The 14067-nt window shown below is 38.4% G+C and overlaps 2 protein-coding genes across 3 annotated transcripts in view; one reads left to right on the top strand and one right to left on the bottom strand.

Moving 5' to 3' along the window:
• The window catches only part of LOC109849828 (probable arabinosyltransferase ARAD1), a 4331-nt gene extending 3062 nt beyond the window's left edge, over positions 1-1269 (top strand). Inside the window, exon 2 of the mRNA XM_020419711.1 lies at positions 513-1269. Within this exon, the coding sequence (XP_020275300.1) occupies positions 513-1052 (540 nt within the window). The 3' untranslated portion in view covers positions 1053-1269. The remainder of the gene's footprint in view (positions 1-512) is intronic.
• LOC109849071 (probable lysophospholipase BODYGUARD 4) lies at positions 1591-3753 on the bottom strand. 2 transcript variants are annotated; one of them, XM_020418857.1, is made up of 5 exons: positions 3563-3753; positions 2928-2962; positions 2506-2855; positions 2221-2417; positions 1591-2124 (listed from the first exon to the last, which is right to left on the bottom strand). In XM_020418857.1, exons 1-5 carry the CDS (start codon positions 3619-3621, stop codon positions 1758-1760), a joined length of 1008 nt encoding a protein of 335 aa, XP_020274446.1. In that variant the 5' UTR covers positions 3622-3753; the 3' UTR covers positions 1591-1757. The 2 variants fall into 2 exon arrangements, with proteins under 2 accessions (XP_020274446.1, XP_020274445.1); XM_020418856.1 differs by lacking the exon at positions 3563-3753 and adding an exon at positions 3310-3399.

The following is a 14067-nucleotide window of genomic DNA, read 5'->3' as shown; positions in this document are numbered from 1 at the left end:
CCACCCACCAAAAAAAAAAGAAAACACCCAAATTTTTTTGTGCGTGTATATTTCCTAATTTTACCCATGCATTATCTGACATTGTAAGTTGGTACCTCTCATTTAACATCGTTAAAATTCCTATAATTAACTTAGCAAATATGCAGATTTTGGAGGTATTTAACTTATTTTCTTATAGGGAGACGGTATTTATCCTTTTACGCCTTTGTTTGAACATATGGTGTTAAATGAGAGGGTTATTTAACTCAATGTCAAGTAGGATACTCCTTTGATCATGAAGTACTGATTGCTTGTTAAACCGTGAAAGCAATACTACACCTTTGATTGTGAAATACTGATTGCTTGTTGAACCGTGAAAGTAGGATGCTCCTAATTTGGGTGGTCAAAGAGTTTCATAAATGTTCTTTGAGGAAATTTTGTAAGCGAATATCCTACTAAATCAAATTTGATCCATGAATCTGTTAAATTTACAACTGCTAAATTTACAAATGACATTTTATTCCTCTCCTCAGGGTGGTTTCATTAGGCAAGAACTATTTTATCTCCTCAAAGACGAAAAGGACGTCCATTTCTCATTCGGAAGCATACGTCAGAATGGGATCAGTGAAGCCACTCGAGGCATGCACTCCTCCAAGTTCTGCCTAAACATCGCAGGTGACACCCCATCATCCAACCGCCTCTTTGATGCCATCGCGAGCCACTGCGTCCCCGTCATCATCAGCGATGAGATCGAGCTCCCTTACGAGGACATCCTCGACTACTCCAAGTTCTGCGTGTTTGTTCGTTTTGGTGATGCAGTCAAGAAGGACTACCTCATAAACCTAATCAGAGGGATTTCCCGTGAGCAATGGACTCAGATGTGGGAGAGGCTCAAAGAAATAGAGGGCTTCTTCGAGTTCAACTACCCATCTCAAAAGGATGATGCTGTTCAGATGATTTGGCAGGCTGTGGCCAGGAAATTGCCATTCTTGAGGTTGAAGTTGCATAGATGGAAGAGGTTTGCTCGGTTTGAGGTTGGTTTGAAAGCGAGCCGGTTCTCTCCCTATAACTGAGTCGAGAAATCCTTTGGATTTCGTGCAAAAATCTCTTAGCTAAGCGAAGCTCCAGCTATTTGGCTGATGGGTTTGTGCAATTTTGGTTTGTTATTATTTTTACTGAATTCTCCCCTTCCGCCCCATTCTTATTTTTGAGCAAAGAATTCAGGCCATTTGTAAATTTTTAAACTATAACCTGAGTTAAATGCAAATTTCACAGTTCTGAATGAGGTCATACACTGTTTTATTTTTGTCTAAATGCTAAGCTCTGACTTTGTGTTTGCTCGCAGTGCAAGAGCTTTGAGGTGAGCTTTGAGGTGTTCCTGCAACTATGTTGCTTAGCCATTTGACAAACAGGTTAACAAAGCTAGAGAGAATCATTTTGAGGTGTTCCTGCAACTATGTTGCTTAGCCATTTGACAAACAGGTTAACAAAGCTAGAGAGAATCATTTGGCTGTATTTAGAACTGTCGACAGCTTAGCCATTTGACAAACAGGTTAACAAAGCTAGAGAGAATCATTTGGCTGTATTTAGAACTGTCGACAGTTTCTGAAACAAATATGCGATCATAACAAGTTTATATCCTCAAACTTATTGACATTTAAAATGTCTTGCGTATGTTTATGACAACACTATGATACAATAAAGTTTACCGTTAAATTCTCTCCAAAAACTTATGTATTTGTTAAAAATTCTCGCAGACAAACATTAGAAACAAAAGATCACAATGATTTCATTATTTTACTAGATCCATATTTTGACACCTCACGTTTTGCAGAAGAAAACCAGAAGTCTTCAAGTTCTTTTGTAAACTCCTCCTCCCTACCTTGAATAACACTAATATGATCTGCGTTATGGATGATTTGAAGTTCCGCAAGAGGAACTTTCAACTTGATGTTGTAGCTACATTCTAAAGGAATCACCCCATCATTTGCACCATGTATTAACTTCACTAGAATCTCTTCTCTCTTCAAAATTTCGAAGTAATTATCTAACAACTTTGCTCCTCCACATAACACATTGTGCATTGTGTGCCAGGCTGAATGATGAGTGTGCATTGTTAAATCTGCAATCTTAAAATGTACATCCCTACAAAACAGATCGGAAAATTTTGAGTATTTTGTTTATGAATTGAGATGATAAGTAAAGGATTGAGATGATAAGTAAAGGGTGTAAGTTGATTACTTTTTCCTAGTGACCAGTTTCATAATCCACTCCCATTTCAGGTGATTTCTGCAAATAAAGAAGCAAATAGTTCGACCCAAATGTTCATACCACGACATAATTGATGACCCAAAAACCAACGGTGGCCAAACTTTTCTTTCAGCTAGTCTATTGAGAGCAGTATAACTCGCTTCCTCTTCTGTTGAAGGGAAGTATGGCTTAAAGAATTGAAAATAAAAATTTATCAGCAAATGACAAACTTTAGATATTCCAGAAAAACAAAGTTGTGTTGAAAGTTTAGCTTACTGGTGCAGTTAAGGTTATTGATTTTACAGACTCTGGATGCTTTGCAGCTAAGGAAATTGCGATTGTGCATCCCATTGAATGTGCAACTAAGTGGAAAGTATTTAGTTGAAACGTCTCGAGGACAGATTTCTCGATTTGTTCTGTATGTGCTTGTAATGTGTATAAACAATTGGTTGGCTTTGGGCTTTTACCGAAACCCAGTAGATCAACCGCGAAAATTCTAAGGTTGGAGTTTGCAGGTGCAGAGAGATTGGGGAAAACTGTTTCAACCCAAAATGAGGAAGAAGAAAGAAAACCATGCAAAAAGATGACATTTTCAGTTGAGCTCTTCCCACAAGGTTGGCTTGTTCCTGCAAAAGTTAGACAAAAATATGATCTCAGCAAGGAAGAAATATTATTACCATGTAATGGCTAGGTATAACCTGCACAACCATCCCTCTTGCACATAAGCAGAAACCTGATATCAAATCAGACATGGCTGAGAACTCGATTCAAGCATAAGCGATTTTTTTTTTTTTTTGCGAAAAAACACAAAATTGAAAATTGATATACAAAGACACGATATGTCAATTTTGAATCATATTCTCAAATAGTTTGCAGACAACAATGTTACATATGAAGTCAAACATGTACCAATTTAATGTGACCAATAACTCAAATGACACATAACCTCATAAGCGTAAGCGTTTTTTTTTTTCTTTAATCTCGAAGAGTTTTCGGCGTTCAGCGTGAAAACAAAGATTGGAGATAAAAATAAACTTAGAACACATTAAAAAAAAAAAAAAACTGAAAAAAGTTGGATACCTTGAGCCGGCTCCTCTCGCACGACAAAGTGAAGCCTCTCTTCGCCCTTCCCCTGCCATGAAACGCACCCCTCACACCCGCAATCCGACCACCGACCAATAACTCAAATGACACATAACCTCATAAGCGTAAGCGTTTTTTTTTTTCTTTAATCTCGAAGAGTTTTCGGCGTTCAGCGTGAAAACAAAGATTGGAGATAAAAATAAACTTAGAACACATTAAAAAAAAAAAAAAACTGAAAAAAGTTGGATACCTTGAGCCGGCTCCTCTCGCACGACAAAGTGAAGCCTCTCTTCGCCCTTCCCCTGCCATGAAACGCACCCCTCACACCCGCAATCCGACCACCGACGGCTCCTCCTCAAACCACCATCCACCCTCCTTTCGTCCGCGCTCTTAACAAACCAATCAGAGCCCATCAGCCCCCTGAAGACATTTCTCCTCTTAACCCCGTACAAAGTCTCCGAGAGTGTTCTCTCTTCGTTCCTCTGCTCTTGCCTCTCATGGCAGTAGCAGCGACCTGGGTTCTCCTCCAATATTCTATCGAGAAGCCGGTAGAAGAAGCATAGGAGAAAGTCCAGGAGATCCAGGAAGGAGAAGACAACGAGGCCGATGGCCGAGATGAGAGATTCTTGAAGAGAAAATGTTGGCTTCGTCGCCATTTTTATTTTTATTTTTTTTCCCTTGGAGAATAGTATGAGCTCAGGGAAGGAGGATAAGTTGGCAGTTTGCCCACGTCGAGGCCCTCTTCGTGTCTTCTGGAATGAATCCTGATGGGGATTGTGGGAATCACCTAATACATTGTGAATGGCTACTATTTTTTCCTTTCTTGGGAAAATTGTTTGGGAGAACCAAATTTAATTGGGTTATGCATCCCCACCCCCCAACTAGAGTCTACCACTTGGGGGGCACATTGACCCAAGTTTTCATGCTTTTACACCACAAACCCACTGCCCAAGAAAATCAATTCCTAAATTACCCTTCTTCCCATTTTAAAACCCATTCCTTTCCTCCTCAAGCCCAAGACCTCCCCCTCTCCCTCCCCCACCACCGCCGACGCCGCTCTTCCTCCGCCCTCCGCACCCGCGTCGACCGAGTGGAGGAAGCACCCATCGCGCACCAGCAACCTCCGCCACGCGACGCCTGGCCTCAGCATCGCCCTTGTCACCTTCGGCATCTACCTCGTCGGGCGAGGCCACCTACAACCGCATCAACCGCTCTGATCCTCACTCCGGTCACTGAATAGCGGAAACCCTAACCAAAGGTCCAATTTTTAACTTCCAATCTCCCAATTTCTGAGATTTTTGTTAAAATCTAGGGTTTGATGGAGAATTTTGGGATTTGGGCTTGTTGGAAGATTAGATCACTGAAACTGTAGAATGTGGGATTTGGGCTTGTTGGAAGATTAAATCACTAAAACTAGAGGATTTTAGATTGGTTGAAGAATTGGGTGTGTGGTGGATTATTATTTGAACAATTAAAATTTAAGAGACTTGTTATGCATCCTCTCTTTGATGTTTATTGTTTGCGATTGTATCGTCTATTTCAACATTACTTGATTGATTTCTTGTTGATAGTTGAGCTAACAAGGCTTGGGTTAGGGAGCCTGATCACTAACAGAAAGGGATTTGTGACTCGAGTAATTAAACAAGAGTAATTCGTAGTTACGTGCTAGAGGAAATAGTGGCTAATGTTGTAGAAGAAGCATGAATTAAACAAGAGTAATTCGTAGTTACGTGCTAGAGGAAATAGTGGCTAATGTTGTAGAAGAAGCATGGCATGCTCTTGGCATCCGACAGCCCTCGGGTCAGTTCCATGGTGTGCTCAATCTCGGCCTTGTCGTGACCCCGCACGTGCCGGGGAGGATACTGTTCTACGAAGGACATAGGATTATAATAATAATAATAAGAAAGATGAACCCTTTAAGTTGATTTCTTGAGATGATGATAATAAGAACATGTAGATTTCTGTGTTTGTTAACAATGCATGAGGTTGGTTTTGTGTAACGAGTTACAGATCAATGAAAATTTGAGATAATCCCCTTTTACGTTTGTGCCATATATGTGATATTTGGTATTCTGAGTAACTTATGCTGCTGTTATGTGATATTTTGAGTGATATATTTTGCTGTTATGTGACATTTTGATATTCTGTGTGACTTATGTTGCTGTTATGTGATATTTTGGTATTCTGTGTGACATATGCTATTTTTATGTGACATTTTGGTATTTTGTGTGACATATGCTGCTGTTACATGACATTTTAGTATTCTGTGTGACATATGATGTTGTTATGTGATATTTTTACATTCTATGTGATATATTCTCATTACCAGTTATATATGTTGCAGTTTAAGTGTTATGTGATATTTTTACAGATATGATTGTGGCATACATGCATATTTTTTCATCAAGGCGATCCTAGAGGGAAGGGAGACAATGAATATTAAAGCCTTGCAAATGGAGTCTGAGATGTTAGTAGCAGGACTTGCTGCTCAAATCATATGCGAATGTGGTGAATGGAAGAAGTTACGATTGAAGTTATATATTGGCGATCTAGAATATCTTTTGTACTTTGGGGGTAATAATGTACGATTGATTGAGTAAAAGTATTAGACAAACACATGTAACTATTTCATTTGTTGGATGTTGGATGTTTACTAGCTGTTTGTAACTGATAAAATATGCATTTGTAATTTCTTGGTGATCTTTTTGGATGTGTACTTCATCTGTGGGTTGGGACTATAATTTCTTGTACCATTCTAGATGTGTACTTCATTTGTGTGTCAAACAATAATTAACTATAAAGTATAGCCAAATGTCACATATAAACGACAATTATCACAAACAACAGCAAAATATCACAGAACACAGATAAGAGTCACGTATAATAGAGTATTGCGACTTCAATTTATAATTCTCAATAAGATGAAGTACACATCTAGAATGATACGCATCTAGAAATATATATTTTAGATGAAGTACACATCTAACGTTCATATATAATACGTTAACGTCACATATGAGGTACGTTAAAGTCACATATGAGGTCTCAATATCACATGTAATACTCAAAAGTCACAAATCAGATCTAAATATCACATATAAGGTAGAACTGGCACATGTAGGATTGAATTGTCACATATAATATTAAAATATCACATCAAATAGAGTACAAAATTGAGTATATGTGTGGGCTTAGATTGGCAATGAGGCAGATGTGTGGGGTTAGATTGGGGAGGAGGAGGAAGAGGTTGAGAAGCCTTGATGGAATCTCTTCCAATGTGGTTATTAGTATAGTTGGTTTTGTGCAAATTTATCATTTGGACAGTTAACAGAGTTCATCGGTTTGTAAAATTTGATAAGGAAATGAAAGTCAACTTGTTTACTTTTGCTATAAAATTCTGTTTGTCCTGCATGTGACAAACCATCTTAGAATTGCTCCAGGTGTCCTTTTATGGAAGTCAACTTGCTTATGTGACATATGATAGTTTCATGTGACATATGACGGTTTCATGTCACATATGTTGTTTTATGTGACATTTGTTGTTTATACGTGATATTTGGGTGTTGTATATGATATTTGAGTGTTGCTTGTAACATTTGTTGTTTATACGTGACATTTGGGTGTTGTATGCGATATTTGGGTGTTGCTTATGACATTTACTTATTATAAGTGACATTTGGGTGTTGTATGTGATATTTGGGCGTTGCTTGTGACATTTGCTGATTATACGTGATATTTGGGTGTTGTATGTAATATTTAACTGTAATTTGTGATATTTGGGTGTTGCTTGTGACATTTATTGTTTATATGTGACATTTGGGTGTTGTATGTGATATTTGGCTGTAATTTGTTGATAGTGAATGTGCTTATTTGTCACATGACTGTAATTTGTTTATATGTGACACATGGCTGTAATTTGTTGTATGTGATATTTGGGTGTTGTATGTGATATTTGGTTGTAATTTGTGATATTTGGGTGTTGCTTGTGATATTTGTTGTTTATATGTGACATTTGGGTGTTGTATGTGATACTTGGCTGTAATTTGTTGATAGTGAATGTGCTTATTTGTCATATGGCTGTAATTTTTTTATACGTGATACATGGCTGTAATTTATTGTATGTGATATTTAGATCTAATAGTCATTCCACATCCTCCTTGCCTCATTGCCATGTGTCACGTATAAATAGATTCTCAAAAGTCACATATCTACCTCATTGCCTTCTCAACCTCCTTATCAACATCTAAATATCACAAATCTGATCTTCTTCTTCTTCTTCTTCTTTCTCCAAAATTGAGTACAAATCCTCTGTCATCTCTCCAAAATTGAGCTATTATTATATCAAAATTATCCCCCCAAATAATTTCAACCCATCAAATAGAGTATAACTCTTCTTGAATCTGCTTGTTCTTCCCATTACCCTTCTTCTCCAAAAAGCTTCTAATAGTCATACTCTATTTGATGGGTCATGGAGAGCACTCTTAAAGTCTCACATTCTACAGTTGAAAAGAGGTTAAATCACACTGTAATGTATAAATATCACATAACAACAGCATATGTCATGGATAATGAGAATATATCACATATAATAAAATAATGTCACATAACAACAACATATGTCACACATAATACCAAAATATCACAGGAAACAAGTATATGTCACATACACGCCGCATATGCCACACAGAATGCATAAACGTCACATAAAAACAACATAAGTAACATGAAACCATCATATTTTACAAACAGATGAACTCTGTTAACCGTCCAAACTTCAAATTTGTACAAAACCAAACAATATTGTTAATTACAAAAGAGCATACAAGATTACAACAAATTAAGAGCATAGAAGAGCATACAAGAGCATACAAGAGCATACAAGATTGCAAAGAACAAATTAAGAGCATACAAGATTACAACAATATTGTCAATTTGCACAAAACCAGCCTTCCATTTCAAAAGAGATCCATCTTTAACCCCGAGCTCACCAGCTGGAAGCTCGATCCTCAGCCTCCGAATCTCCTTAAAGTTCTTCAAGACCTCGGTCGACGAGTGATGTGAAACTTCCAACGAAACTAGAGAGCAAGCCGACGACGAAGCTTCCACAGATCTCTTATTCAAGATCTGACCTAGGGCTTGGATAGGCTTGACGATGCCTCCAAGGATGAGGCGAGTGGGATTCGAGATGACGCCGCTTGTCTTATCGCCGTTGCCTCCTCCGACGGCGAAAGGTAAGTGGTTGTCGGAGATGACGCAGAGGGGAGGGGAGGGGAGGAGGCGGACGGAGTCGAAGATGGGGTCGAGGAGGAGGGAAAGGGGGAGGAGGAGAGGATACAGATGAGGAGGGAGGAGGAGGGGGAGGGCGAGGGGAGGAGGAGGACGGAGCCGCGGAGGGGGGTCGGGGGAGAAGGGGGATGACGGAGGAGGAGAGGATACATGATGAACCGAAGGGAGGGAGGAGCGGACGGATGCCGAGGAGAGGGGTCGGAGGGAGGGGGATAAGGGAAGGAGGGAGGATAGAGAGGACGGAGGGGTGAAGGTGGTGGAGGAAAAGGGTCTTGGCCTAAGATTAGGGCGAGCTTCGAGAAAGAAATTGGTTTTAAAATGGGAAAGAAGGGTAAATTGGGAAACGAGATTTCTTGGGCAGTGTGGGAGAAGGGGGTTGGTTGCAGCTAATATTCTTAAATTCAGGGTTTGGGGGCTTATAGTTCTTGGGTCTTGGGGAGGAGGAATGCATTGGGTTCGCAAACTATTTTTTGGTTCCTCCATCAAATTTTCCGCTTTTTTTTTTTGTGTATCACTGCTAGACAAATAACTATTGCCGCGGACGGTACTTTAGCGACGAAGAAATTCCGTCGCTATAAGAAGTCATGTTAACTACGCGACGGATTTTCCGTCGCTATTTTTTCGCGTCGCAACAAAGTTTACCAGACGGAATTCTACTGTGGGATTAAAATTGTCCTGTCGTGCATTTAATTTTCTGACAAAAATTTTCTGTCAAAATTTCGCTCGCTAAACCCCATTTTAGCGACGAAATTCCGTCGGTTAAAACCCAAAAAATTGGAAAAAATTTGGGCGGGGGCGGGCGTGCCCAAAAAATTTGGGCTAACCCACGCCCGAGAGAGAGATTTTTCCCCAATCCCCGCTCTCTCATTCCTCCCTAGCCCCTCTCCTCACCCTCCCTTTCCTTGTCGGCTTCTGCACCTCCGACCCCGCCGCCGCCGTCGCCCCGCGCCACAAGACCGCGCAGCCACATCTCTCTTCCATCTCCCTCTCTCCTCTCTCCTCCCCCACCCTCCCGCCTCCGCTTTCCCTCCCTCTCCTCTCCTCCTTCCTCCTCAAATCACTCTCTGGGATCACTCGTCGATGGTTTCTCCCCGATGATGTTGGCACGCCGTCGAGGGCTCCGCCGACGGGTTAGGAGGAGCTTGAGCCTTGGTGGTGGTTTTTGGCTGGCTTGTGGGACGTTTCGGGCGTTTCTTACGACGGTGGGGTTTGTGGGCAGAGGGAGCTGGCTTGAGGTTGATGGAGGGAGGATGAGAGTTGGTTGGGGTTGATTGAGAGGGTCTTGGTGGCTCGGTTTGGTTTTATGGGCTTTGAATGTTTGGTTTGGAGAGGCAGTGGGATCTTGGAAGTTTCGCTCATCATTCAGGTGAAAATTTGTGTTGATGGAGGTTTTCTTTTTTATGCATACTTTATTAAGTGTTTGATGGAATTGTTAATTAAATCAAGAAAATTTCGTGTGGTCAGAGTTACTGGTTCTTCTGTGTTTTGCTGGTTGCACATAAAAGTTTGAATTTAAATTTTGTATGGAAAAAATTGCTCAATATTGGGATAATAAATTGTGATGTTAGACAGATTGGGAAAAGTTTATGTTGGACAATCTTGTTTAAGTTGTTTGACAAACTTTATAGACATCCTTTGTTTTCTTAAAAGAAGCTATTGGAAAATCAATATAGTGTAATGACATATAAATATATGACATATCAGGAAATCATAGATGGAACTTCTGATATACTGTCAACATCTTTAAAACTTTTCAAATATCTTTGTTTTGAAATCTTTCTCCAAGGAACTATGATATGACATTTAGAAAGTAAATAAGTTTTGATTCATTTTGTCACTTCAATGGAAATCACAGTGTTATAGTTTGGTTTTTGATGTAGGTCCTGTGGTAGCAGAAGCAATGTTTGTAAACCGTGAGGAGATCCCAGTGTATCCAGTATACAGAGATCCTGTGAGTTTTTACATTTTTGATGGAAGTTTTTAAGTCTGTCTAATTTTTTAGAACCATTTGCCTAATATAAAATATTATAATTCATCTATGAAAGAATAATGAGTTTTGTCAATTCAATGAATGTGTGACCTTATTAGTGGTAGATGGAATACTATATTTGAACTAACTTACAATTGTAGCCTAAATTATTCTGTGCTTTTAAAATGTTTTTAAAATAGCTAGTTTAAAAATAGCTCACATATTCTGTGCTCACATAGCCATTCTTATATGCTCACATATTCTGTGCTTTTAAAATAGCTAGTTTTCATTATATATAAGTATTGCATTAACATATATTATGTCACCATCTAAGCTGACTCAACTCCAAACTAGGAATATCACATTCGCGCCTCGACCTTGCTTACCAATGCTTTAAATGCATAGGACTTTCATTTTATATTTTTTCCAGACTGGAAACCCTTGTGATATTTATTATATTGCAGTAGTCCACCATTTATCGAAAATCTTCCACACTTCCATCAGAAGATTTATCAGCAAGGTTGTATTGTTCGTTTTATCAGCAAGGTTGCATCTACATGCATAACTATGTTGGATTTATTTCCCCTGTAATATCGCACTTGTATCACAAATAGTTGCACGAATTCTTAATTTCTTGGCACATGTCACATTTCATTGATAGGATTTGTTTATTTTAGGTACATGACTTTGGTTTCTTTCATTATGATCCTAAAGCAATTAATTCCTGAAATATGAGGAAATTCCTCTTGCACCTGAAGCTGCTTGTGTTGGACTTGAGATTCGGGTGGTTGGTAATGATAGTGGTGAAAAGGTATTTTACATCGTTATTCTCTTTTGCTTGTTAATTTTTTGCTATGTTAGATATTATTATGATACTGTTAAGTGTTGGATGGGTTCTTTTTATGCATATTAATTAAGTGTTGGATGGAACTTGTTAGTTATGTAATTGAGCTAGGCGAGATATAGAATGGAGTAGGCACTCGTTGAATGTCTTTTTTTTTACTCTGTAGGGTTTATGGTGCTATGCCGATACGCAGCGGTATCAAAACATTTAGTATATTAGTTAGGGGTTGATATCGGCATGGTGTGTTAGGAAATGAGCCTTAACCATTTGTTGTTTAGTTTTTCTATCTTTACATAAGAATATGTGCGTGCGTATAATACATAAGAATATGTCGTGATACTCTCTCCGAAACATATAATACATAGGAATATGTCATGATACTCTCTTATTGTTATACTTACATGTCATGCCATGTTGTTAACGTTTGATTTATATTTGCAGGCCTGGACTTCTAGACAAGGTGGAGCTGGTGATGAGGATGATGATGATGATGATGATCAGGAGGACTGATTTGTTTTTTTTACCTTTGAAAACAATGAGTGTGTGTTGTATAAAAAATATTTATCATGGTGTGTGTTGTATAAACAATTTTAATTATCTTGGGATGTTTTTATTAAAATATATGTGTTATATATGCGTGGGCATGAATATTATACTGCTAATTGAACAGAGTTTTAAATTTATTATATTATCAAGGAAATAATTTTTTTCTTTGTTTTTAAAAAATAGAACGACGGATTTTCCGTTGCTAATTTTCCGTCGCTGACTTTTAGCGACGGAAAATCCGTCGCTGAAAGTGATTTTAGCTACCCTCAATGTACTGACGGTATTTTAGCGACGGAATTTTATTTTTTCCATCGCTAAAAGTTTTAGCGACGGATTTTTAACTTTTAGCGACGGATTTGTCCGTCGCTAAAAGTCTTGTTTCTAGTAGTTAATGTAAGTTATTTGCGCTTTAGTACACCAAACTTTTCATCTTTTATTTTTTATTTTTTACTTTAAAGCCCTGAATTTCGAGTTTTCACAGTTTGATATCCCCAATGCTCTAACTTTGCTCCTCGCTTTGCCGAAACTCAAAAACCGAAAATTCGGTAAATAAAGCTGTTTACCGCACACTTTTCTATGGTGATATCCTCAAACAAAATCAATGTAAGCACATCAAAGTGCAAGTAGCTCAAATATAAATAAATATATGTAGACAAATATATATAACTGGGGATAAATCATAACCAATATGAGCTAGTTGAATACTAAAATGTACAGTCAATTGATTGGATGATTCAATATCACTTGTTATGAATACCAAAGAGGGGGATACATGTGGCCCTATTGTTGGATTTAATCTAATAAATCTATTTGTGGGCACATATGATTAATCAATGTGTATTGCTATCTTTCAGGATAACCCACTAAAGTGATCAATTAAGTTGGGTTAATGGGTATTTAAATATAATCATGGGGTTATATGTGCAGATACCAGGTTGTAATTGTGATTTATTGAGGGGCTAAATTACAAAAGTACAACATCTATAAATAAGGGGTTATGGTCCCTAATCTAGGGTTACTACATTCTCTAATTCTCTTCACCCCCATCTAAGAGAGAAATTCGGCTAAAGAAAAAACCCTAAGGTTAGAAGATCCAAAACCCAAAATCAAGATCAAGCAATGGATTCAGGTATAAGCTTCCGCTCTTTTAGTTTTTTGTTAATCTCTTTGAATTAATCATGGCTATATGGTTTTAGATCTCAAGTGTTATGATGTAGATCTAACAAGTGGTATCAGAGCCACCTTGATTAATTCTTAGGGATTTAAGTTTTATTGGGTTTTTGATCTTAAATCTCTGGTTAAAGATTCAATTTTTGGGTTCGGATGAACAGTAATGTTCGGTGAACAGTAACGAAATTTTTTTTTTCTGGGTGAAAAGTAAAGTTTTTTTCGGATGAACAGTAACTAAAAAAATCGCCAGTGAACAGTAACTTTTTGGAATTTTTTTGGATTTTTCTTTGATTTTTTCTTCAATTTTTTCCAATTCTGGATCTGTTTTGAAAATAAAAATCAAAGATTTTTTGGGTTCGGCGGCGGTTTCAATTTGAAACCCTAAGGGTTCATGGCGAAATTGAGGAGGTGGTTACCTCAAACGAACTTTGCGTTCGTTCTCAGGTCGAACTTTGCGTTCGTACTCAGGATGAACTCTGCGTTCAATTTTAAACGAACTTTGCGTTCGTTCTCAGGTCGAACTTTGCGTTCGTACTCAGGATGAACTCTGCGTTCAATTTTAAACGAACTTTGCGTTCGTTCTCAGGTCGAACTTTGCGTTCGTACTCAGGATGAACTCTGCGTTCAATTTTAAACGAACTTTGCGTTCGTTCTCAGGTCGAACTTTGCGTTCGTACTCAGGTTGAACTCTGCGTTCATTTTTTTAACGAACTTTGCGTTCGTTCTCAGGTCGAACTTTGCGTTCGTACTCAGGATGAACTCTGCGTTCAATTTTTAAACGAACTTTGCGTTCGTTCTCAGGTCGAACTTTGCGTTCGCACTCAGGTTGAACTCTGCGTTCATTTTTTAAACGAACTTTGCGTTCGTTCTTAGGTCGAACTTTGCGTTCGTACTCAGGATGAACTCTGCGTTCAATTTTAAACGAACTTTGCGTTCGTTC

This window comes from Asparagus officinalis, chromosome 7 (genome assembly GCF_001876935.1).
Source record: "Asparagus officinalis chromosome 7, Aspof.V1, whole genome shotgun sequence".
Classification (NCBI taxonomy): Eukaryota; Viridiplantae; Streptophyta; class Magnoliopsida; order Asparagales; family Asparagaceae; genus Asparagus; species Asparagus officinalis.
The sequence above is the reverse complement of the archived record's forward strand: the minus strand, read 5'-3'. Positions and strand labels throughout refer to the sequence as shown.

Excerpts from the sequence above, each read along its gene's own strand:
- LOC109849071 (XM_020418857.1), bottom strand. The coding sequence starts at position 3,621 with ATGGCAGGGGAAGGGCGAAGAGAGGCTTCACTTTGTCGTGCGAGAGGA. Across the intron at positions 2,856-2,927 it reads CAAGAGGGATGGTTGTGCAG|GAACAAGCCAACCTTGTGGG; the intron begins GTTATACCTAGC and ends TAACTTTTGCAG. Across the intron at positions 2,418-2,505 it reads CAATAACCTTAACTGCACCA|CCATACTTCCCTTCAACAGA; the intron begins GTAAGCTAAACT and ends CAATTCTTTAAG.